This window comes from Lycium ferocissimum, chromosome 10 (assembly GCF_029784015.1).
Source record: "Lycium ferocissimum isolate CSIRO_LF1 chromosome 10, AGI_CSIRO_Lferr_CH_V1, whole genome shotgun sequence".
Lineage (NCBI taxonomy): Eukaryota > Viridiplantae > Streptophyta > Magnoliopsida > Solanales > Solanaceae > Lycium > Lycium ferocissimum.
In genome coordinates, this window is record NC_081351.1 from 14,911,649 (window position 1) to 14,937,341 (window position 25,693).

Below are 25,693 nucleotides of genomic sequence, written 5' to 3' on the forward strand. Positions count from 1 at the left end.
CACTACTAGAGTAATCAGTATTATGTTCCGAAATGTGGAAGGAAATCTCTGAAATTATCTCAAATTACTATTATTACCGCTTCCTTTATCTCAATTTATGTGACACTGTTTGAATTTCGAGAGTCAAACAATTTAATTTTAACTGTGAATTTAGGCATGAAATTTTAAATTTTTCGAAATAAAATTTACATATTTAAAAACTAGTAAAAAGTACTATAAATCATAATAATTGACAATTCAAAATATTTAAAAATTATTTGAATTTTAAAATTCGAAACTTGCCACGTAAATTTAGACGAATGGAGTAGTGTTATTTTATAATTCAAACGGATTAAAATAATGCTACTGACAACACGTACCCCCCAAAAAAACCAACTCAACACTTTAGAACTCTCCAGAAGGAGCAAATATCAAAGTTCCGTTATAAATATAAACTCGCCTTCATTTTTCTTCCATTTTATACCAAAAAAAAAAAAAAAAAAACCTAGTAGAAATCCATCAGCACAAAGTTTGAACCAAAATCTGCAAAAAGCTGAACTGAAATGGCAGAACATTTAGCATCAATTTTTGGTACAGAGAAAGACAGAGTGAATTGTCCATTTTATTTCAAAATTGGTGCATGTAGACATGGAGATCGTTGTTCTAGACTTCATACGAAGCCTAGTATTAGCCCAACACTTTTACTTTCAAATATGTATCAAAGACCTGATATGATTACACCTGGTGTAGATGTACATGGTCAGCCCATTGATCCTCGCAAAATGCAGCAACATTTTGAGGTACAAAAAAATAAAAAAAAATCAAACTTATTTCAGTTTTTTATTTTTTTTATTTTAATGGTTAAGTGAAATTGGGGCCTAGTGGATCAGTTGATATTTAGGGGTCGTTTGGTTTGAAGATAAGTTATGGTATTATTTCTTATTAACTGTTTGGTTTGCTGTATTTAAAAAAAACATGCAATGCATAATTTTATACTAGTAGAAAAAGGGTTTGTGGGACCTCGGGGATATTTTAGTCATTTTCATTGTTTTATCGAGGGATAACTAATCCTGTTGTACTATTAATTATTCCACCATTGGGCGGAGATAAATTATCCCGGTACTATTTCTAATCCTGATATAATTTATCCTAAGATTAGTAACCAAACAAAGAATATGGTAGTACTAAATTTTATGCCAGGACTATTTATGCTTGTCCTGCATACCGAACGGCCCCTTAGTGATCCTAATGTTTTTAACCATTTGACGTAAAAAATCAAAATTATCAACTTTCAGTTTTTTGTTTTTGGAATTTGAGTTATTTGGTGGTTTAATGAAATATAGGGGTAGTCGATCAGTTGATATTTAGTGATCTTAATGTTTTTTTTTTTAAGATTTTGAGGTAAAAAATCAATTATCAACTTTCAGCTTCTTATTGGATTCTGAGTTATTTTGTGGTTTAGTGGAATGGAGGCGTAGTCGAACTTTTGATATTTAGTGATCTTAATGTTTTTTAACGTTTTGAGGTAAAAAATCAAGGGAAAAGGGTCAAAAATACCCGTCTACTTTGGAAAAAGGCTAAAAATTATCCTCCAAACTTATTTTGGGTCAAAATATCTTCCCATCCTTAAAGTTTCAAATATACCCTGTCTCGAATTTTATCCCCCTAAATAACCCGAAATCATTTTTTGAAACCGCTCCATCATTTAAATCCGACCCAACTAAATGATAACCCATAAATTCCCTTATTCCCCAATACGAGGTTTGAAGTTTGAGGGAATTGGGGGAATAAAGGGATCTTATGGGTTATTATTTAGTTGGGTCGGGTTTAAATGATGGAACGGGTTTAAATAATGATTTCGGGTTATTTTGGAGGATAATTTCCGTCAAGACAGGGGTATATTTGAAAACTTTAAGGATGAGAGAATATTTTTGATCCAAAATAAATTTGAAGGGGATATTTAACCTTTTTTCCAAAATAGAGAGGTATTTTTGACCCTTTTCCCAAAAATCAATTATCAACTTTCAGCTTGTTTTTGGGATTTTGAGTTATTTTGTGGTTTAGTGAAATGGAGGCGTAGTCGATCAGTTGATATCTAGTGATCTTAAAAATCAATTACAGTCATACTTCTCTATTATAGCGTCATTTGTTCCGATAGGTTTTGGCTGCTATAGCGAAATGCTTTTATAGAGAACACATAATGTGACATAACATGAAAGATCGGTTCCATAGGAAACATGGTTGTTATAGCGAGGTGCTATTACATAAGGATGTTGTCATAGATAGGTCTGATTGTATCAGCTTTGAGCTCATTATTGGATTATGAGTTATTTTGTGAATTTGGTGAAACAGAGGCGTAGTCGAACAGCTGATTTTTAGTCATCTTAATGTTTTATCTAACATTTTGAGGTAAATAATCAATTATCAACTTTCAGCTTGTTTTTGGGATTTTGAGTTATTTGTGGTTTTGTGAAATGGAGGCGTAGTGAAGCAGTTGATATATAGTGATCTTAATGTTTTTTTTTTTTTTTTTTTTAAAATAAATAAATAAATAAAAAATTGAGGTAAAAATCGACTATCAACTTGCAGCTTGTTTTGTTTTTTGGATTTTGAGTTATTTTGTGATTTAGTGAAATGGAGGCGTAGTCGAACTTTTGATACTTACTGATCTTAATGTTTTTTAACATTTTGGGGTAAAAAATCAATTATCAACTTTCAGCTTGTTTTTTTGGATCATGAGTTATTTTGTGGTTTAGTGAAATGGAGGCGTTGTCGATCGATCAGTTGATATTTAGTGATCTTAATTTTTTCTAACATTTTGAGGTTAAAAATCAATTGCAGTGAAACCTGTGTATAGTAGCGTAGTTTGGTCCAATATTTTTTGGTTGCTATAGCGAAATGCTGTTATAGTGGACATATAATATAACATAACATGAAGAATAGGTTCCATAGAAGACATGGTTGTTATAGTGAGGTGCTATCATATACGAATGCTGTTATAAAGAGGTCTGACTGTATCAACTTTGAGCTTGTTATTGGATTATGAGTTATTTGTGGTGTAGTGAAATGGAGGCATAGTCGATTAGTTGATATTTAGTGATTTTAGTGTTTTTTTTTTAACATTTTGAGGTTAAAAATTAATTACGTATCAACTTTAAGCTTGTTAGTGGATTATGAGTTATTTTATGGTTTAGTGAAATGGAGGGGTAGTCGATCAGTTGGTAGTTAGTGATCTTAGTGTTTTTTAACATTTTGAGGTTAAAAATCAATTGTGTATCAACTTTGTTGGATTATGAGTTATTTTGTGGTTTAGTGAAATGGAGGCCTAGTGAGCAGTTGATGTTTAGTGATCTTACAACAACAACATACCCAGTGTAATCCCCCAAAAGTGGGGGTCTGGGGAGGATAGAGTGTACGCAGACCTTACCTCTACCTTGGGAGGTAGAGAGGCTGTTTCCGGTAGATCCTTGACACAAGCACAAGCAATTCAAAACAGTATGAAAAAGAAATTGATATTTAGTGGTCTTAATGTTATTAACATTTTGAGGTACAAAAAATAAATTATCAACTTTCAGCTTGTTGTTGGATTATGAGTTATTTTGTGGTTTAGTGAAATGGAGGTGTAGTCGAACAATTCATATTTAGTTATCTTAATGTTTTTTAATATGTTGAGGTAAAAAATCAATTATCAAGGTTCAGCTTGTTTGTTGGATTTTGAGTTATTCTGTGGTTTAGTGAATGGAGTAGTTGATCAGTTGATATTTAGTGATCTTAATGTTCTTAAAACTAGAAAATTGTCTAATCGTTTGCTGATTTTATTGAGTTATTTGATGCTTTAGCAAAATTTGCTCAAATTAATCAAAATTATCAACTATCAGCTTGTTTTGGATTTTGAGTTATTGTGGTTTGGTGAGATGGAGGGGTAGTTGATCAGTTGATATTTAGTGATGCTGATGTTTTTAGAACTAGCAAATTGTCTGCTCGTTTGTGGATTTTAATAAGTTATTTTATACTTTAGCAAAATTTGCTCAAATCGAGGGACGAGTATAAATAATTTATATGGTCAATCTCAACTATTTTGGAAATGAGTCACAGTTGTTAAATTAGATGCATTTTTTCTGATTTCTTTAATGATTGACCCTTTTCGGATAACATAGAGTTATTTTATGATTTGTTGAAACTGGTCCGAGGAACCATATAGAAGATTTATATGGTTAATGAGTTAGGGAATGAGGTGTAGTTTATTTATAAAATGACTGATTTTTAGTGATTAATTATGATTTACCCTCACTTGTTGTTTTAGTGAATTGGGTTCGGATAGAGAGCAACATAAGTGTAGTTTAAAATGCATTATTTAGTATTGGAACGAAATAGGTTTGAATAAAACAAAAAGGATCCAGCGGATTTCTATAGCAGACCACAATATAGATATTTTTGGGGATTTGAGTTGCTTGTGATGTCCTATTTAAGGATGGTTGTCCCAATTCTAGTTCTACTTTAGGTTACCGTGCTGCCCCGGTGGAGGTAGATCTAGTATTTACAGAATATGGGTGCATCACTAAGTGAAGGAGGAAAAAAAAAAAAATATCAGGTCGGAATCAATCTTTGGTTCTCTAGGTAAATAATTCAACATTCAACCAAGTGCACTATTCAACCTTTTTGGATCATGGGGGCCAGTGGATATTATCACAAATTACCTAGTTTTGTGGAGAGACCGTGGGTTCACGTGTACCATAATTTGGAAATCCATTTGGAAGAGTGTGGCAGCGACTAAGGTGAACTCTTTCACATGGCTGGTAGCTTGGAGAGCCTGTGTGACTCATGAAGCACTGCAGAAAAGAGGAATTAACATTGCTTCAAGATGCACATTATGCAAGGAGGCAGAGACAAACAATCACCTTTTCCTTCATTGTAAAGTTGCGGCACAAGTCTGGGCATTGTTCATTAACTTGGCTAAGGTGAACTGGACTATGCCTGAACATACTGCAAGCTGTTGGATTAGAAGGGGAGGGAGAAAGAGTCAGGAGATTTGGTGTAAAACAGTCCCTGCCTGCATCTGGTGGAACATTTGGAAGGAAAGAAACGACAGAATTTTTAAAGGTAGGGAAAGTTCATTGCAGAAGATCCAATGGAAGGTCATTTCTTCATTAAATTTTGGTGTAAAGAACAATATGTAGAAGAGGAAGTTCAGTTGGTGGACTTTTTAGGATTACTGTAAGTATTTCTCTTTCAGTAAAGAGTAAAGTGTAAATTTTGGAGGTGGCCAGCATACCCTTAATGCTGAGGAATAAAAAGTTACCAGTTTCAAAAAAAAATTTGGGCAGTAAAATGGTAAATCCACCCTGTGCATAGGAAGCCATCAAGAAAATAGGCTTGAATAAAGAAGGATGGATGCAGAGGATTTATTCTGATCACAATTAGTTTCTGGATTGAGGATAGTTGATTGATATATAGAGGGTTTTACGGATTGGAATTACACACGATGTCCTTTTCTTTTAAGGATAGTCATCCCAATTCTAGTCCTACTTTAGGTTGCCTTGTTGCATAGGGAGCGTTAAAATTTGCTATTGAAGAATTGTAGAACAAAAAGAAGTAAGCTTGAGAGCTTCTTGTTTTTTGATCGGGAAAAAGCTTTTTGTGTTAAGATGTTATATAGGTGGTTTACCTCACTTTGTGGGATTACACTGGGTATGTTGTTGTTGTTGTTATGTTATGTAAGTGGTATTCTTAATTTGAGACATTTAATACGTGATTCTATCTGTAGCTTTATCTACAGATGGAGTCTTCCAATGATTCATGATACTTGCCAATTGCTACAGCTATAAAGTATAAGAAAGATACTTGCAAACTTCTTCATGCTTCATGTTCTAGTATTATATTTTTTAGATATGTTCTTTAGTTGGATGTTTTGATGGCATATGACTTATTTTGGTGCTGTTGCAGGATTTTTATGAAGATTTATTTGAAGAACTGAATAAGTACGGAGAGATCGACAGCTTGAACATTTGTGACAATCTGGCGGATCACATGGTAAGCCATCTGTGCCTTCTTTGGAGCTGATTTAGATTACTGGTTGGCATTTTATTTTATGTATAATTTGCACATGCAGGTGGGCAACGTTTATGTTCAGTTCAGAGAGGAGGAACAGGCTGCAAATGCTCTAAAAAATCTTACTGGAAGATTTTATGCTGGTAACATTTTCGGTGCACTAAATCCTTTTCATTGTAAAAGTATTGGACCTGAGTGAGATAGTTTAAACTGGTAAAAAGGCTTAGAACCAGAGACAGCCAGGATTTTTGGTTTATGGGTTCTGAATCACAATTCGTTTTGCTTACCGGGTTCTGAATAGATTATCTGTACATATAAAATTATTTTTTTTAACCGAAATCTATGATTTAAGCCAAAATTACTTGGTTCTGCTGAACTTGTAACTTGCACTGTGGCGGTTAATGGGCTTGTTGACAGCTATCTCTTGGTTATGTTTCTAGTTTAGATACTTAAAAATATGACTACTTCCTCAAACTTCTGCTTTTAACTGCAGGGAGGCCCATCATTGTTGATTTCTCTCCTGTAACGGATTTTCGTGAAGCCACCTGTAGACAGTATGAAGAGAATAGCTGCAACCGTGGTGGATATTGCAACTTTATGCACCTAAAAAGGATCAGCAGGTTACTGCCAGTTCACTATTTTTTGAGAACCTTTTAACAATATGTTCAGTCCTTGCAGATTTAATTGTTGATGACTTATCCTTTTTTATTTTTAGGGAGTTGAGACGCCAGTTGTTTGGGAGGTATAGGAGAAGGCACAGCCGAAGCCGAAGCAGAAGTCGAAGTCCTTACAGGCATCATAGCTATGAAGAGCGCTCTCACAGGAGTCATAGTAGTAGAAAATATGATGATAGAGATTATTATCATGAGAGTCGGAACAGGAGGCATACTATGAGTCCTGGTCATAGGAGGGGTAGGAGCCGGAGCCCTCGTCGCAGGAGGGATCGAAGTCCAACTAGGGATAGTAGTGAAGAGAGACGTGCAAGAATTGAGCAGTGGAACAGGGAAAAAGAAGAGGCAGAACTTTCTAACAGGACTATTGCAGATGGGACTAATTACAACAACGAAAGCAATGAGATGGGATACTAATGAGTACATTGTGTAGAGGTTCGTCTCCTTGTCTCCCCTATGGTTGATGTTTTGATTTCTTCCAAGAGACAATTGTCTTCTAAGAAAGGCCACCTGCCATGAAGTATACCTTACTGCCATTTTCGACTGTGCAGGTGGTGCAGGTTTTCAATTCTGTGCTATCCAATGTGAAATTTCAACCCTGTTTTATGCTTTTCCGGCTTTTGCATGTTTTCTTGTGCGTCATGCATTTTACATTGTCATATCATTGCCTTTGTAACTAGGGCTAGCAAAATGGTAAAAAAAATTTAAAAATAAAAAAAAAAAATCGACCCATCAGACATGGGTTGGATAACCTTTTTAAAAATGGATCAAATATGGATATTATCCACTAAAAATGGATATCCAAATTATCAATACCCATTTGTCTGCTGCTTATTTTTCATGAGTTCTTGCTTTTTGGGAGTCGAAGCTTATTTTGGCTTTTAGCTTGTGTTCTCACCTGATTATCCATTTTTTGTTTAACCCAATTTCGACCTGCCATATGATCATATCCGATCTGACTCACCCGTTTTTGACCCACCAATATCCGATCTGACTTGCCCGTTTGACACTCCTACTTGTAACCTTTCTGCTAATTTCCTTATCCTCCCAGAACTTTGCTTTGGCCATCCTTCTTTCTGTTTGCTTCTCCCTCTTGTGAAGCTCATTGCTTGTTCATATGCTTTTTGACTGACTTGACCTTTCTTTCACATGAAAACTATACCTGCTTTATGCTTTTTGGGACAGTTTTTTTGGTTATTAATTTAGATTTTCTGGGAGTTTTATAATGAAGTGCTCTTCAAGGTCAATGTAGGATCTAAACGTTTCTGCTATGACATTTTAGTGTTTGTGAATTAAAATTACCTCAAAATTCAGTAACATTCCTAGCCCACTTAAATTTTTACCATCTATCTTCATTATTTTCATTCTTCTTTAACTTTATTCAGTAAATGAGTAACTGGATTCTTCCCTAGTGTTAGTCTTGTAAGCGTCTGTGTGTAATTATTACATTAAGGATAATGTCTAAATTGAACCTGTAATTGCCTAAAGGTACCATACAGTATAAAGTTTTGCTTTTCAAGAGCATTGTCTTCCACTCTATCCGTTTCATTTTATATGGTGGTGTTGTGACTGCATGGAATTTAAGAAAAGATAAAATTTCGTCAGAGGGTAAAATGTGAAGTTTATAGTTAAAAGAGCTTCCAAGTATAGATAGGTATTACTCTTTTTGAAATAGACTAAGACTGTCACATTAAATGGATCAGAGGGTGACATTTGTAACACTTTTATAAACCTATAATTTTCACCTCACACTCTTCTCCATGATTATTAGTACTTCCCAATTAGATAGCCGCTGGTATTGTACAGAAACAACTACTGCACCTTAGTTTCAGACAGGGTAGGGTCAGCTGTATGAATCCTTAATGATCATGTTCTTCCATTTATTCATCATTGACATTGGTATTGTATTTCATGGAGTTTATTAGTGCCAATTCTATGCCATCTTAATGTTTAATTTCCTAGGTGTTTTTCTAGGTTGTCCACCCAAATGTTTCCTTTTCCTTTTTCATGGGGTTATCCTCTTGTTTTGGTTGTGGGGTCTGTTTAAGAATGTTTTGTAGTGAGAACAGCATGAATGGACTTTACAATTATCTTGCAAATGTGCTAAAGCTTGTATGCAGTTAGGTTCTTTGACCAGAGCACATCCAGGCTAGTAGCTTTCCCAGCAGTTCTTTGTTTTGAATTCTGTTTATGGAAGTTAGTCTTATACATGAATGGACTTTAAAATTATCTTGCAAATGTGCTATGCTTGTATGCAGTTAGGTTTTTTGACCAGAGCACATCCAGGCCAGTAGCTTTCCCAACTTTTCTTTGTTTTGAATTTTGTTTATGGAAGTTAGTCTTACAAGTTTAACGAGTTTTGCAGGTCCAGGTTTCCCTGCATATAAGGACTATAAGGGGCGTGATTTTAATTACAGCTTATCATGAACTGTGTGACAGGTGGTCGGAGCTAACTCAAGATTTGTCCCAACAGGTTTGGTTTGACATAAGGCATTTGCAGGAAAGAGTTGGAAGTACTTTTAAAGGCTTTTTTGTGGCGTTTACTAAAGTTCTTGTTCTCTGTCTTATTTTGGGGTAATGCAGCTTAGGAGTAGGTATATGACGACTCTTCTAGCTATAACTTTGCATGGGACCTTGGTGAACTGGTTCTGTCAAGATGACTTTATTAGCCATGTGTATGATTGGTTGAACTTGTTAGAGATTTTCTTGAAGGTTTAGGCAACTTAGTCTGTAACTTCTATCTGAAGAGTATCTTGATGTTCAGGCATTTGCATTTTTTTCACTACATGTTCATTGACGGGTGGAACTGTGATTGTTCTGTCAGATCCAGATGTGTGTCCCAGAATTAGTTTTAACCTGATATGCATTGAGACTTGTTAACTGTTATCAATGAAGTGGATGAAACCATGAACGATCAAGCTTCAAATTCCAAAAGAGATTTTTGATTGCTTGTCATCTCCTCAAGCCTAGGTTAATAGACTTACATGCTGCGTGTAAGGTAGTTGGGTTAGTGGAATAGCTGAGGTGCGTGCAAGTAGCCTCGATGGAAGATTTAAACCATCGAGTGTCAATCATGTTCTCATATGGAGGCGTTGCGATTTGCTATATTGTGGCTGCGTTCCATTTGTCTTCTTTCTTCGAGGCCTTTCACCTCTCCCAATGGGCTTGTGTGTGCTCCCTGCCCAATTCAAGTGTGCCTTTTGCAGTTTTCGCGATTTTCTAGTGACTCACTCAATCTCTTTGAAGCTTGGCTTCAAATTTCAAATTTTGTTTTGGCGTCTTTTTGTTACCTTATCAACCCCAACGCTCATCCAACTTATTTGACACACTCTATATCATGTCTCAAACGCCTCACCAACTTCATGTGACTTTGTTTACCCAGCTGGAGCACCTTAAATCACGTATTAGACTTGTAATTTTTATTACTACAATCAAAATTTAATTTTACGGTACTTACACCATGGTTAGGAAAAAATTGTGATTAGCATGGGTTAAGATGTGCACGGTTTATTTTTCTTTATAAGTTTTTTTTTTCCCTTCTCGAGTTAGTTGCCGTACCTATACAACGTGAAGTTGATTATTTAGGGGAATTGTGAAATGGGAAAAAGTATGAAGCAAGGTGCGTTGTGGGTCATTGTTTTGAGAGATACATTAATATGGAAAGCATTCCTTATTAATTGATTTGCATGTGTAATTTTTGTTAATATTGGACTTGCAACTACCAAATGATTTTGTTCGAAATATTATATATTTTCGTTTGTGTTTTCTAAATATAGACACACACATATATCCATTTTTTTTTGTCCGTGCATAAATAAATTTCGAGTTGTTCTTTAAACACAAATTTATTTGACATGAAATTATGCCTCCGTCTATTTTAAAGAATTCTTAAAAAATTATCTCATATTTCAATAAGAGATTTTTACACGATAAATCACTTTTCTAAGAGTATTATCGTAAATGGTAGTACTTTTTGTTTATTCCTAAAATGACAGATCTTTTTACGAATTTAGCATATTTTAACTCTTAAGATAACTCATGAATAAAGAAGGACCACTAATTAAGGAATTCATTTAAATCCGGATTAATACATACCATTTTCTCTTTCATCATCATCTTTTTCACTAATTAAAAAATTAGTATACGACTAATAATCCTAATTCTTTCACTTTCATCATTAGTTTCTCCACTATTTAAGCAATCCGTTTATCATTAATGGTAGTACTTTTTATTTATTCCTAAAATGACAGATCTTTTTACGAATTTAACATATTTTAACTAAGAATATTATCGTAAACGGTAGTACTTTTTATTTATTCCTAAAATGACAGATCTTTTTACGAATTTAGCATATTTTAACTCTTAAGATAACTCATGAATAAAGAAGGACCACTAATTAAGGAATTCATTTAAATCCTGATTAATACATACCATTTTCTCTTTCATCATCATCTTTTTCACTAATTAAAAAATTAGTATACGACTAATAATCCTAATTCTTTCACTTTCATCATTATTTTCTCCACTATTTAAGCAATCCGTTTATCATTAATGATCTTTGTTTTAGGTTTGGTTATAAGCAGTACTATATGTTATACCATATATATTTTTGTTATACCTTGCATATACATGATATAATAAAAATATATGGTATAACATATAAATACATATGTGGTATTATAAAATATGAATGGTATAACATATATAACCATACGGTATAATAAGGATATACACGATATAACATATAAATACATACGTTTATAATAAATATGCATGGTATAACATATATAACCATAGGTATAAAATAGATATACATGGTATGTATATATAAAATAAATAATAATAATTAGCAGCTGTGTATTGTACCTAATATATACCACTAATACATGTTTTGTTATATATAATTATTGAAATAGAAAATATGCAATTACCACCAATTAAAGTTATAACATGTTAAAATAAAATGTTAATATTCAAAGAAAGGAAAAAAAAGGAAGAATTTGCGTGTATAAAAAGAAAATAGGAAAGAAAGACACGAGAAAAGGAAATGACAAAAAAGATGGAATGGTTGTTGTGGGAGATAAAACTTTGATCGGAAAAATAGGATCCACTGTAAATTGGGGATTTTTATTTAGTGGACATGGAATGTTAACTAACTAATGCTGCTACTATTATGAAAATATTTTTTAAATATTGCCTAGTAATGTTTTTTCCCCTTTCAATAACAACAACTACGCCTCAGTTGTTGTGAATCTTGTAAGGGCCTACAGCTAGAAGTGATAAATAAGGCTGATCTAGTTGAGATTATTGGTAAGTAAAATGTTGGAGGGTTTTATTTGGGATCCAGGCCCAATTAATAATTGTTAAAAGGGACTAGAAGTTAGAAAGAACGATTATCCAAATTATTACGAATATATGTATTCTTTTATCCCCTTTCTTTCAGTTTTGCTTCTCATCCCCTTCTATCTGTGTTCTTTCCCTTCTATGTTTGTTCTTAGCAATTTCCCCTTCGGTTCGTAATCCTCTTTTGTAATTCCAGTTTACAAGTTAGTGAAATACATCTATTGCTTATTTGGATTTGGATCCTTTTGGTCTGATTATCAGTTCTAACCGAATTGAAATCGGCTTAACTCATATTTCAATTGTTAAAAAAATGCTTAAGTGAAATAAGTTGGGCTAGGCTAAATACAAATTTCAAGTTTCTAAAAAATGCATAGTGATATCTCTGAGGTTTATTAGTGAAACAAGTTTAGCTTCATCACATGCCAACGCTTGAGCAGTTGAGCTTATCCTAGTGAGAATCTCCAAAAAAATTAACCCCTGAGTTTTGTGATGTTTACAACTAAACAATAGTGTTACTAGTTAAATTTTACATGGTGAATATGTCAGAACAAGTAATGAAAAATTTCAACTTTTTAAAAAATTTAACATAAAAATACTTATACAATCAAATAATTCATAAAAGATACTAGTAATAGTTAGTGTCATGTACATAACTGAACTTCTTGACAATATATATAAATGGATGCATTTAGATATCAACTAGTGTATTCTTAGTCATAAAATCTTTTTTGAACTTTATCACTTTACTTTCTTGACAACTTAGCTTTTAGGTATTTTCTACGTTTCTTGTTGAAAACGATTGTAAAGGAAAAGATTGTTAATTTCCTTTATTGAGAAAAATATTATAATAATAGCGAAATAGTTCACACGTGACACGCCTAAAAGAAAAAAAAAATCATTTGATTAAGCACCACACAATTTGATACTTCCTTAATAGCCTTTGATTAACTCAAATTGACTAGTGGAAGATGACGCAGAATAATAACTTATATTACACCCCCAAAATAATAATAATAATAATTAGAACAATAACTTTACCTACACTCTTTTCGTTTCAAATAAACGTGATACGCCAAACGTGATATCCTCTCGGCCCAAGACGAAGACCTTCAAGAACAAAAATTGGATCGGGAAGAAAAAGGGAGAAAACGTAAAGTCTAAGTGCATATATATGACACGAAAAGAAAAAGAATGGGCTAGATTTATGCAGTGTACTAAAATAACCTTTAAATTTTATGATCTTAAACACGTAAAGTGAGATATAATTGAAACTAAATAGTAATAAAATAACACCATCTTAAATAAATTTAAAAGAAAAGTAAGCTACATAAATTAAAATAAATTAAGCACTACGTATTCTTACTTTTAATGTATAATTATTTTTAAAGTTAAATGGCAAAATTTGGGTAAAGCATTTTCCATCCCAATTTAGTGTTGTGCATGTATTATTAGTGGAAGTCTTTTACACTGTAAGTATATGTTAAATTCTCACGGTTCATATATTGCCCCTCCATTTACTAATCCCCTATGTAAAAACATTTTTTTTTGTGATAATGAAAAGCTAAACCGAACATTTTGAAGTGCTATGTGACTATGTGAGAGATGTCGGCAGTATTTGGCAAGGCTATGCTAATGTCTAAATAGGTTAGGCAAATGTTTATTTCAGCTATGGGAAAAAAAAGGAAATGGAGACTTTTCCCAGCATTGGTGGCTTTAATTTGTTTTTGGTCCAAATCCAATGCAATGTTTTAGTGACAAGTTGGGAGTAGAAGTGACTTGCGAGCTTCAAGACAATTTACCCCTTGATTATGTCACTACTTCCGTAGCTTATAGTTAACAAAATTAGGTAAGAGAGTGTAAAAAATTATATGAACACCCGATGGTTATATAGATACATATTAATCAATTAAGGTTAAGTATAAAAGAAGTCAATATTTTCCAAAAAAAAGTCAATATTCAAATACATAATATGCATTATATTAGGTTGGAGTAAATACTTGAAGCGGGTAAATTTTTAACCCGTGGGACTTGTTATCTTTTTGGGAAAATAGCACCAAATACCCTTAAAATATAAAATAACACTACTAAAAAAACAGTGAAATTCGACCAAAATTTCGACCGCAAGGCATGGTCGCTAACAGCTAGGGTGAAATTTTTTTCGACCTCACGTGGTCGAAAATTTTCGACCACACGCGGTCGAAATAAGTTTTCTACCTAAATTAAAAAAAAAAAAAAATCGACCACATGAGGTCGAAAAAGTTATTTTTATTTAAATATTAATAAAAAATTTCGAAAATATGTGGTCGAAAATATTATTTAAAATTTTCGACCTCCGTGGTCGAAATATGATAAAAAATAAAAATAAAAATTAAAAAATTCATAATTTCGACCGTACGAGGTCGAAATTTAGCAATATTGTTGCGATTTCGACCTCCGCGAGGTCGAAATTCAAAATCGTGCCCGCATTTTCGACCTCGTGCGGTCGAAATTATGATTGTCGAGACAATTTCGACCTCATGAGGTCGAAAATTATCAATATCTGTGACTATTCGACCTCACGAGGTCAAAAATCTGGAAAAAATTTTTTTCGTAATTCAAACAACTTTTTCGACAAAGAACCCACCTGCCAATCACACTCATCAACCAAATCAACAATGCAATTCATCAACACGTCCAATTCGGCAAAAATACTTCTACAATCATAAACTTCACATTCTAAAATCAAATTCAACCTCAAGTTTCAATTTAAAGTACTTCTAAATATCCTTAAAACTACATTCAAACACTTAAACATCGTAAAGTTAAACAACCATAAACTACTTTCTACATTCAAACACTTAAACATCCATAAACTACTTCCTACAATCTAATTCACATTCAAAAGTACATCTAATTCGAATTAAAACTATCATAAAAAAATATACATATCCAAGAAAACATAGCAATATTACAATCCAAAAGTATATGAATCAAAAAAGTCAACGTTGGGTGTTAGAGACATGATCCGATTCCTTCCCACTATCCTCATAAACAAGAGCATGAACTACGTTGTCTTGTGACCTACGTCGTCTCAATCCATTGGTCCGTACCATCGGCGTTCTTCGCCTTCCTCGTTTGAGTAATCTTGAAGACTTCATCTTGAGGTACTTCGACCCCTCTCGAGCGTTAACATCATCTTGAAGACAATAACCGAACCATTATCTCGTTGTAAAGATTACTTGTTTGGGAAAGATATGGGATGGGAACTTTGTGGTATGCAAAACGAAAGGAAAACAAAAGTCGCTTAAGAAGATTATTAAATTACAAATAACCAAACAAATGACAAAACAAAACAACCATTACGAAGGAAACCTTACAACACATTACAAACACAACACTTACAAAAACTTAAAAAAAAAAAAAAAAAAGCTAAGTACTAATATTACAAAGCATGCTTCACATCATTATTTCCATCCAAATACAAGCTAAAGCAAACTTCTAAGATCAAGTAGTAGCCACGCACTTTCTTTCCCTTGTTGGAATCTCTTAAAGCTTGAAAAAAAGAACCCCAAAAAACAAGATTTGTTTGAAAAAGCAATAAATAAACAAAGAAAAAAAAGAAAAAAATAGCAAAAAAAGAGCAAAAAAACAGCAAAAAATAAAAAAAGAAAAAAACAACGAAAAATAGCAAAAACAAAAAACAAATGGAAAAACGAAGCGCAAGAAAAAAGCGTAAAAACAATGAAGATGTTCTTTATAGGACGAGCGTCATCCCCAATAATCAAGATATTCTTCAAGGCCTTGACATTGAACAAAAAACATCTTGCAAGACAAACAATTTGATATAAAATATAATCTCATCCGTGAAGGGTCGTTTTTTATCGTACCGTTCTATTGCTCGAATTCATACTTAAAGCCGGATAATCACAGACGGTCTATTAGTATTTTCAAATGGATACAAAGAAACATAAGGACATGAAGCAAAATTAATCCATTAAACGATTGTTATGCATTGTCACATGGTTCAAAATAGAAAGGCATTGTAGTTTTACAAACCTTCGGGACTCAAAATAGGGAACAGAATAGTGGAGTTTTACAAAACATCAAGAATTCTTTTCTTTTTCACTTGTGTAGAATTATCTAACTCCTTTAACTCAACATCCTTTTTTGCACGTCAAAAGAATCACGAGGTCAAAACTTTCAAACAACATGCGAGCCTTCATTAGAATGATCATTAGCATAAAATACTCTTGATGCTTGGTTGGCTAATACAAATGGCTCATTTGTTTTCAAAATTCGCTGCTGATTAACATTTTCGAATCCATATCCAACATCAATCAGATACCTAAAACTAAGAAGACATACCTTTATATGATCAGTGTTTCCGGAAATGCGAATCAAGAAAAAGCGACAAGGTCCCACTTAAAGTGTGAAGCAAGAAGCGATACGCTCGCTTCATCATGAAGAGCCGGATGGTCGTTTCTTCTCGCTTAATAACACCGACAAAGTGATCTTCGGTATAATTAAGAATATCCAAGTTTGAGGCAAGATTCAAGAAACAATAGTCCAAAGAATGCGGGGACACGGACCAAAAAATTGAGTCACTCACTTCAATAGTAGACAAAGCAAGATAAATTCAAGATAAAGAAGTCTTAAAATGTCCCATTTCCTACGCTACTAATAATTTGCCGGTTGCTTTCCTTGTTGGGTAATGTAAATAGCTCATTGAGTAAAAACAAAATGCACATTCAATCAACTACATCTACACCGTGAGAGGTGATTTGAATCATCTAACTGTGTATCTCTATTTGAACCCATTTCATTTCCAAACAAGTAAATGGGTCAATTTCATATACCAGATTGAATCTTTTACCAAAAAGCAAACAAAGAAATATTATCTAAATCATCTAATACCTAAAACAAACATTGAACAATCAATAAAGTTAAAAAATCTTCTAATTAAACTACAACTATACAAAGTAATGCAACTAATAATGATAAAATGAGATTGAAAAACAAAAACCAAAAAAAAAAAAGGACTAACCCAACACATGTTCGGTCGGCGGCGGGTGGTGGCTACTCCGGGTTTAACTAGACGGCGTCACCACTGGAGAACGCCGGTGTTGGTGGGGTGGTGGAAATTTTGGAGAAGATGAGTTTAGAGAAGGTAAATTTTTTTGAAAGAAAAGAGAAAGTTTTGGGGGAGTTGAAATATTTTCATCGGCACAGGTGTATTATTTATTGAACTTTTTAATGTGGTCGAAAAAATTAAACGTATTTGAATTAATTTTTTCGACCTCATGTCGAAATTTGATTTTTTTTTTTAACTTTTTAATTAATTATTTTATATTTATATAATTTACTTTTGTGCAAAATGATTTTTTTCATTTATTATTTGTACAAAAAAAAAAATCGACCTCATGAGGTCGAAATCATATTTTCCTGTAAAAAAAACGACCCCATGTGGTCAAAATCCTAAAGAAAATTTAAAAAAAAAATAATTTGGAAATTTCGACCTCATGTGTCGATTTTTTTTCCACCAAAAAGTGAGGTCGAAATTATTTGGTCGAAAAATCCCCTTTTTTTAGTAGTGATATTTACCCACCTCATGCCCCTTCTAAAGTAATTTCGCTTCTACCCCAGCCGGCCGGAAATATTTATTAGGCGTACCCTCTCTCCCAAACCCCTCCCTCCGTGATATCATCGCAGTATATTTATATATCATGATGGTATCATGGAGGACTAAGAGAAGACTGAAGCAGTCCTCCATGATACCACCTCATTATATTTATATACCACGATGGTACTATGGTCCTGAGGAGTGTCTCACTAAAGGACTGAAGCAGTCCTCCATGATACCATCACAGTATATGTATATAAAACGATGGTATCATAGAGGATTTTTTTTCGAGAAAAGTGTGTCTTTTTGAATAAATAAACATGATCATCCATAATACCATCTCAGTATATTTATATACCATGATAGTATCATGGGTGACTAAGAGGAGGACTGAAACATTCTTCCATGATATTATCTCAATATATTTATAGACCATGTAAGTATTATAATTGGGGGACATCTCGGGTAAAGACTTTTTTTTTTTTTTTTTTTTGGTTGAGCATATGAAAATGATGGAAGTATGAGCGGGTAATTATTTTGGTTTAAGGGTGCACACTCGTTCTTTTTCCATGAAATGTCATTATTAACTCGTTTGTTAATGAATGATTATAATTTAGATGAATTCCATTGAATGGTTTGTGATTCCATGTCTCAAATTCGGAATCCCTTAATTAGTGAAAGTTCGACTAAAGTTGATTGCTGAATAGTCACTCAACTTGTAGTTATTTTAATTTGCCACATATCAAAGTTACTTATTTTTATTTTGTTTTCCAAAAATCATTTAATTCGGCCTAGTTAATGACATGGGAGTTGTAAATTTCAGGCAAAGATATTTCAGAAATTAAAATTAGTACTTAAATTTATTTAGAATTCAACCCACTTTAAACTCTTCATTCTTACATTTCAAAAAATTGATAGATAACAAAAGTTGACTTCAGGTGAAGCAAAATACACAGCTTCTGTAAACTCTTATTGGACAACACAACTTGACTTCAAGTAAAGCAACGGTAGTACACAAATTAGATCTGTAAATTCAAATCACATTTTTTTTAATAATGAGCTAAGTTTAATTTTCTTTAAGCTAGTAAGTGGAAAGAATTTGCAACAAACGTTTGACATGATATACAGAAAATCAAAAAATTTATTTTTTAGGTCCTAGCATAGACATAAAACAAAATAAAATAAACATACATGTACGCTTGATGGATTGGGTCAGCTTTAGGGTGGATTTGATCCTAATTAAACCCAAGTACTGATTTTAATTTTTTAAATAATTTTTCCTAAATACTTACAACTGCCACATTATTAAATAGGTACCTAAAGTTGTATTTTCAACTAAAATGATCATGGAGGCTAACTAGGCAAAGTTAGATAACTTTTGAAAAAGACAAAATAAAAATTACTTTAATGGCCAATTTTATTATAAGTTTTGTGACAATTCAGATTCATTAACTCATTCGGTACTTTATGAATCTAAAAATTATTTTCACAAAAAAGCTTTCCAAATTGATTTAGTTCGTCACGCTAATTGGGGGTGGGGGTGGGGAGGGGGTGGCGGGACTCGGGTGGGTGTAGAGGCTGGTGTGGTATGGGGTGGTGGGGTTGGTGGGGGCATGGGTGGTATTTTCAAAAAAATGTTTTCTACCAACCAATCGAACATGAGAAAATAAGTAAGAAATTCACTTATTTTCCACTAACCAACCGAACATGAGAAAATAAGAAGAAATTCACTTATTTTCCGAGAACACATTTTTAAGGAAAATATTTTCCTTCATCTACGAACACACCCTATGTTTTGTGTCACCTGTCATCCTTTCCTTGCTTTGTTGAGAACGTAGAGAAGTTCTTTTTTCATTACTCAACTCATATCAACTAGCAAAAGAATAATTGTTAGCACTAGTATCATTGATTTTGGGTTGATTTCTCATATGATTATTCAACAAATAGTTATTATTTCAAAAAATTACCTTTTTTTTCCTTAAATTTCAATTTCTTTTAACAAAGAAAGTGACTTTATGAGATAATAACTATAATATGAGTGACCATCTGAGAAATCAACTCATCATTGACTCTATCGACCAACCATGTCAACACTTCCCCGCCCCAAATTCATTGTCTCCTTATTGCATTGTCCTACAGTATTGAGAGTATATAATAGTTTATTTATGGTACAATTGTAATCATGGTAATATGGGAATTATAGTTCTATTAGAATAGGTTTACCTTGTTAGACTAGGAGAAAAAAGACATTACTTTTATATAAGGAGGTCATTATGATGAAAACAAAGCAGAAAGAATTCTCCTATTATTCTTGTCTCTCTAAATTCTCGTCTCTATCTTGATTTTAACATGGTATCAGAGCCACATTGCAAGCAACACAAAAACCCTAAAACCATGGCAGGTGACGATAAAGAAACCGGTAATACCAGCAACGGAATCGCCGATGAAGAAAACAAAACCCAAAGAAAAACAATCTCTCCCTATGACATTACGTGGAATGATAACCCTGGAATTATGGTGATGAAGAATGGAATGATAACCCTGAAAACGATTGTAAAGGAAAAGATTGTTAATTTCCTTTATTGAGATAAATATTATAATAATAGCGAAATAGTTCACATGTGACACGCCTAAAAGAAAAAAAAATCATTTGATTAAGCACCACACAATTTGATACTTCCTTAATAGCCTTTTATTAACTCAAATTGACTAGAGGAAGATGACGCAGAATAATAACTTATATTACACCCCCCAAAATAATAATAATAATTAGAATAATAACTTTACCTACACTCTTTTCGTTTCAAATAAACGTGATACGCCAAACGTGATATCCCTCTCAGCCCAAGACGAAGACCTTCGAGAACAAAAATTGGATCGGGAAGAAAAAGGGAGAAAACGTAAAGTCTAAGTGCATATATATGACACGAAAAGAAAATCCTATTTTGGTAAGATTTGATTCGAATCGTAGTTCAGATTCATGTTGGATTAGTGAGGACGATCGCGAAGTCACCGAATGGTCAGTCTTTTAGTCCTCTCAAATTAGAATATAACCTATAATTAGTTTTGCTAAAAAATTTCATACAAATAATTTTAATGAAATCTTTCGCGCTTGGAAAATAATAGTTCCAACAAAGTGGATTCGATAGAGTAACAGATAAAATGAACTAAAGGTGGTACACTTCTTAGAACTAAAAAGAGATACAATAATGACCACATGTATATACTTCTGTAAATACCATACATATTCACAATTATTATTGCCACTATAGAAACTGGAATAGTCTTTTATTTGGAGCTTGTGGACTAGATATGTATGTACATAAATGATCCACACCAACTTCAAACATTTAGAGGATATATCTTCAATGTTTTTCTAAAAGGTCATAATATAGTTTTGACAATAAGAGGCTTAATACATGTAGTACAAGTCATCTCCTTTAACGGATCCTAGGAAATGGTCTCTTGGGCCATTTACGAATTTTTATTTAAGAAAAGGAAATATTTTTTTCAGATTTTTTGTGTGTTGTATTATATATATTCAGATCTTTATGTGAAAAGAATGATGACCTCTTATACAAAGAGATATAAAATTAAAACTTGATTTATAAAGAATCACACAATCAAGTCACGATCGTATGGTGGCCAAAGTTAATTCGTTGATAAGAAACATCATACTTTCCCTAGTGCCGTTTTAGACAGTGATGAGAGACGTAATACTAAACAATTTCATGAAAACAAATACAAAAAGTAAAAAGTATCAATAGGAGTATATTACATTTCAAATCTAGCACTTGAAAACTATGTTACATAATGTTGAGATCATCTAAATACATCTTTCTCAACTTTCGACTGACTGCAACATATATAATAAAAATAATACAATCTCAGATATTTAGCATCAACCTATAACAAGACAATTTTAAAAAAAAAAAAAAAAATACTAGTACTAATAAACAATGGCTCTGTGACCGTCAACAGCCTATAATTAACCTAAGAAACGGTCGAGCGAAACTTAGAATATCATTAAAATAAAATATTACTAAGTTGCAAAGCTGTAAATTAATTGGTTTCACATCAAGAAATCCATGAATTTGAGCCATGGCAAAGGTATCTTGGTAGATGTATCAGCTTGTTTTCCACAGCTTGAAGACGATGTCGTTGGGCCACCATTTCTTGGGCACATAAAAAAGTTTCTTGACCCCGAAGCATTGAGCTTCTCTTCCCTCTTCAAACCTGAACTCATTCAAAGATAATAATAATATTAATAATAGACCAATTTCTCGTAATTTGATTTTTTTACATAATTTGTCACACACTCATTTTATAACGGACAAATCGGAAATTATTCCAATTTATGAGATGGTATTTGATTGGACACGAAGTTTAGGAGTTTTTTTTTTTTTTTTTTTTTTTCAAAACCGGCTAAAACAAGCCATAAAATTTTTTGTGGCTATAAATCAATTCATTAAGATAAAATAAAAATTTTAAAATTAAATTTCAACAACAATATAGAAAGATATCTTCTTCTTCTTTTTTATTTTTTATGAATGTGATTAAAAAGAAAAGAATGTCACATAAAATAACAGAAGCAACTGTTTATAAAAAAATAAGTAACGTCAGCACATTTATAACCTAATTTTGTTAAGGTTTCATCATAATTTAAATTTGTTTAATAAATTACTGCAAATAATTGCTTCGAAAAAATAAACTTGTCATCTAGAAAAGAAAACATAATTGTCTCTGCTATCGGTATTACTATAACTTAAATCCACTGAAAATTATGTACCAACTATATCATATGTGTACTAATAAATCGAATACGTAACTTATCATAATTTTTTTCTATTTAATAAATTCACTATTTACTATAAAAAAGCATCAATTTGTAACTCAGAAAAGGAAAGTAAACATATGTTCAAAAATTTAATTGGCTCTTACTTTCTAAGCTGAATTGCGAGTAATGAAGGTCATAATCAGCAGCATCAATAGATGAAAGCACTGGCCTTCTTCCTTCTTTCGAATACTGCTGCAAAGCAGCAGCAATTAAATCCACCACCGTTGATTCCAACGATATTAATACCTGTACAGGCCAAACACTCCTTTGAATCATCACATTCACCACCAACTTCATAATTGTCTATGCTATCGGTATTACTACTATAACTTAAATCCACAAAGCTTAATTAAATTATCTTGAAATTATAGATCAAGAAAAGAATACTCCTCATGTTTCAATTTTTTTTGTTTTATTTTTCTTTTAAGTCCGTTTAGAAAAGGATAATTCCAATTTTCCTGGTGTGTTTAAAACCATAAGTTTTAAAGACATTTTGATATATTTTACATATTTTTAATTTAAGATTATAAGATTCAAAAGTCTTGCCATTAAATTTCGTGTCAAGTCAAAATCAGACAAACAAATTGAAACGGAGGGAGTATTTTATACTACTATCATGTGTACTAAGTAGGCATTTGACCATGAAAGTCAAATATTTTTCACTTTATATTTTAAAGTTGGAGTTGAGTTTGGTTATAATTTTTTCAAAAAATATTTGATTGTTTGAATGTACTAAAAGTGAAAATAGAATTTTAGATATTTTTCAAATACGGCTCCTAGTTGAATTGGAATTTTTATAACCAAACGCTCATTTTCAAGTAAAGTGAAAACATTTTCCGGAAAAAGGTGAAAAATTCTCATGGCTATCATAATTTATTTTATACTTAATAAATAAATTATTTATAAAAAAAAAGCATTAATTTGTAACTTAGAAAAGGAAAGTAGTAAAATATTACTAGTACCTGTACAGGTCCAACACTTCTTTGAATCGTTACATTCACCAGCAACTTCATCATCTTCATCGGCCTGATGTTCACTGCCGTCGAGTCACTTTTACGTCCGGCAAGCAAGTCCGGCACCGTCTTCGGCCTTCGTAACAACTCAGGCTTACTGCTGCTACCTGAGGTCTGTCCGTGAAACGACTTGGATTTCTCCGATAACCTAATTTTCGTTGGATTCTTGTCGTCGTTACTACCTCTCCGGTGGTGAGTTCTTGGAGATGGCATCATAGTTTAATAACAGTAATTGCTTACAAATAGCTTTGTTACCTGAAAAACACCGATCAAAAAAATCAACATTAGTCTTAATTCTACCAAAAAAAAAAAAAAAAAGTATATCAATCAATCAACTCACCAACACCTTCAACCCATTCTCGGAGATGACATCATAGTTAAACAACAGTAATTACTTGCAAATAACTTCGTTACATGAAGTACATCTACAAATCAACAATAAGCTTAATTCTACCCTGCTAGAAATAAAAGTTTTTCCTATAATTAACATTTAGTTTGGAGATTTATGTTATAAAATATGATTTTTTTTCCACTTCATTCTCACTGAATCAGCTTATTGGAAAAACGCATGATGACAAAAAAGGTTTCTATTGAAACACTGGAAAACTTTCTAGTTTTTCTGTGAAAGACTACTATAGGTTATTCTCACCGACATTTGATGAGAAATAGCCACTGAACAATTTTCGATAGGAAAATAATTTTTTTTAGTAGTGTACCCCAAACAAGCTACATGGAAAAGGCTTAATTCTACCCAAAAAGTAATCAATCAACTCACCAATACCCTCACCAGTACGCCATTTCTCAGTGGCATCATAGTTAAACAGCATGGTTGATTGCAAATAAATTTGTTACCTGAAGTAGTGAAGGAATAGGAGATGGAGGCTAGTCTTGATTTTCCGGTGACCAACAGGGATCATATAAGCAAAATGGTAGAATTGTAATTAAGAGTTAAAGCACAGGGTAAACTGAAAACTTAGCGTCCAAAGAGGAATGAAGAAATTGGCGGCCAGGTTTACGTGCTTTAATATTAGTGTACCCCTGATTCGTCAGGGGTATAAAAGGAAATAAATATAAGGAGATCCACTTGTTAAAGCTCACTGATATTTTCATTAAATCTATAACCGATTATGCCAGTCACACGTAGGGAAAAAGATATATTTAATACTTTTTTCGTTTCAATTTATGTGACATCATTTAATTAGGTATAAAATTAAAAAAAAAAAAATTAAAATTTTTAAAATTTGTGATCAATAATGTTTGTGTGACTGTAAATTATCTCGTAAAGTTAAATTTTTTAAAATATAGAAAGATGACATTATTTTTTGACACACTAAAAATATAAGTGTATCACATAAATTGGCAGAAAGATTATCTGCGGTAGACCTGCTTGGGTGATTGCCGGTTGCCTGTTGGTATAACTGTCATCTTAAAGACACATTTTATTTTTATTTTTGAACCCTTAATAATAATTGCATACGTAATTTACGCGGAGAAGTTGCAAGAGCAATGAAAATGATAAGAGTATCGTCATGCAAAATAACTATGTCGAGGAAAATAAATTATGTTTACTTCATTCATCCAATTTATCTGATAATATTTGTATTTCTGCATACGAGAATGTATTGGTCTAGAAATGATCCATTTCGTGTCAATTTGAAAGCGTTTATTTGTATCGATATCTACGTTAAACTAATAAACACAAGATGTATGTAATATACACACATTTATCACCTAATCGTAGCTGATTTGATTGGGCATATAATTTAAGGAAAAAAAAAAGAATGCTTTTAAATTTTAAGATCTTAAACTAAAGATTTATGCAGTGTACTAAAATAACCTTTAAATTTTATGATCTTAAACACGTAAAGTGAGATATAATTGAAACTAAATAGTAATAAAAAAAACACCATCTTAAATAAATTTAAAAGAAAAGTAAGCTACATAAATTAAAATAAATTAAGCACTACGTATTCTTACTTTTAATGTATAATTATTTTTAAAGTTAAATGGCAAAAGTTGGGTAAAGCATTTTCCATCCCAATTTAGTGTTGTGCATGTATTATTAGTGGAAGTCTTTTACACTGTAAGTATATGTTAAATTCTCACGGTTCATATATTGCCCCTCCATTTACTAATCCCCTATGTAAAAACATTTCTTTTTGTGATAATGAAAAGCTAAACCGAACATTTTGAAGTGCTATGT

General features: G+C 32.5%; 2 protein-coding genes and 1 long non-coding RNA gene across 16 annotated transcripts; 1 reads left to right on the forward strand and 2 right to left on the reverse strand.

Annotated features, from left to right (window-relative positions):
• The first annotated feature begins 446 nt into the window (after window positions 1-446).
• Window positions 447-9,588, forward strand: LOC132032577 (splicing factor U2af small subunit B-like). Of its 13 annotated transcripts, XR_009408539.1 has the most exons (8): window positions 447-779; window positions 5,923-6,009; window positions 6,089-6,170; window positions 6,521-6,647; window positions 6,743-7,133; window positions 7,250-7,282; window positions 9,138-9,171; window positions 9,282-9,588. XR_009408539.1 is itself a non-coding variant. In XM_059422210.1 (6 exons), the coding sequence occupies exons 1-5, from the start codon at window positions 543-545 to the stop codon at window positions 7,113-7,115; spliced, it is 906 nt and encodes a 301-aa protein (XP_059278193.1). In that variant the 5' UTR covers window positions 447-542; the 3' UTR covers window positions 7,116-7,133; window positions 9,064-9,588. The 13 variants fall into 13 exon arrangements, 4 of the variants coding, with proteins under 4 accessions (XP_059278193.1, XP_059278191.1, XP_059278192.1 ...); XR_009408533.1 differs by having other exon boundaries at window positions 9,064-9,588; XR_009408540.1 differs by lacking the exon at window positions 7,250-7,282.
• A 5,144-nt stretch (window positions 9,589-14,732) lies between these two features.
• LOC132035112 (uncharacterized) lies at window positions 14,733-17,099 on the reverse strand. Its single transcript, XR_009409166.1, has 2 exons — window positions 16,386-17,099; window positions 14,733-15,242 (listed from the first exon to the last, which is right to left on the reverse strand). It is a non-coding gene; the product is annotated as an uncharacterized LOC132035112 (long non-coding RNA).
• A 4,478-nt stretch (window positions 17,100-21,577) lies between these two features.
• Window positions 21,578-24,499, reverse strand: LOC132032579 (uncharacterized protein At4g22758-like). Of its 2 annotated transcripts, XM_059422213.1 has the most exons (5): window positions 24,343-24,499; window positions 23,831-23,945; window positions 23,440-23,745; window positions 22,582-22,723; window positions 21,578-21,876 (listed from the first exon to the last, which is right to left on the reverse strand). In XM_059422213.1, exons 3-5 carry the CDS (start codon window positions 23,704-23,706, stop codon window positions 21,713-21,715), a joined length of 573 nt encoding a protein of 190 aa, XP_059278196.1. In that variant the 5' UTR covers window positions 23,707-23,745; window positions 23,831-23,945; window positions 24,343-24,499; the 3' UTR covers window positions 21,578-21,712. The 2 variants fall into 2 exon arrangements, with proteins under 2 accessions (XP_059278196.1, XP_059278195.1); XM_059422212.1 differs by lacking the exon at window positions 23,831-23,945 and having other exon boundaries at window positions 24,343-24,495.
• Between the last annotated feature and the right edge of the window lie 1,194 nt (window positions 24,500-25,693).

Coding starts and splice junctions, on each gene's coding strand:
- LOC132032577 (XM_059422210.1), top strand. CDS start 543: ATGGCAGAACATTTAGCATCAATTTTTGGTACAGAGAAAGACAGAGTG. Junction 6,171..6,520: donor TACTGGAAGATTTTATGCTG/GTAACATTTTCG, acceptor TTTTAACTGCAG/GGAGGCCCATCATTGTTGAT. Junction 6,648..6,742: donor CACCTAAAAAGGATCAGCAG/GTTACTGCCAGT, acceptor TTTTATTTTTAG/GGAGTTGAGACGCCAGTTGT.
- LOC132032579 (XM_059422213.1), bottom strand. CDS start 23,706: ATGATGCCATCTCCAAGAACTCACCACCGGAGAGGTAGTAACGACGAC. Junction 22,724..23,439: donor GAAGTGTTGGACCTGTACAG/GTACTAGTAATA, acceptor TGGCCTGTACAG/GTATTAATATCGTTGGAATC. Junction 21,877..22,581: donor CTCGCAATTCAGCTTAGAAA/GTAAGAGCCAAT, acceptor GAATGAGTTCAG/GTTTGAAGAGGGAAGAGAAG.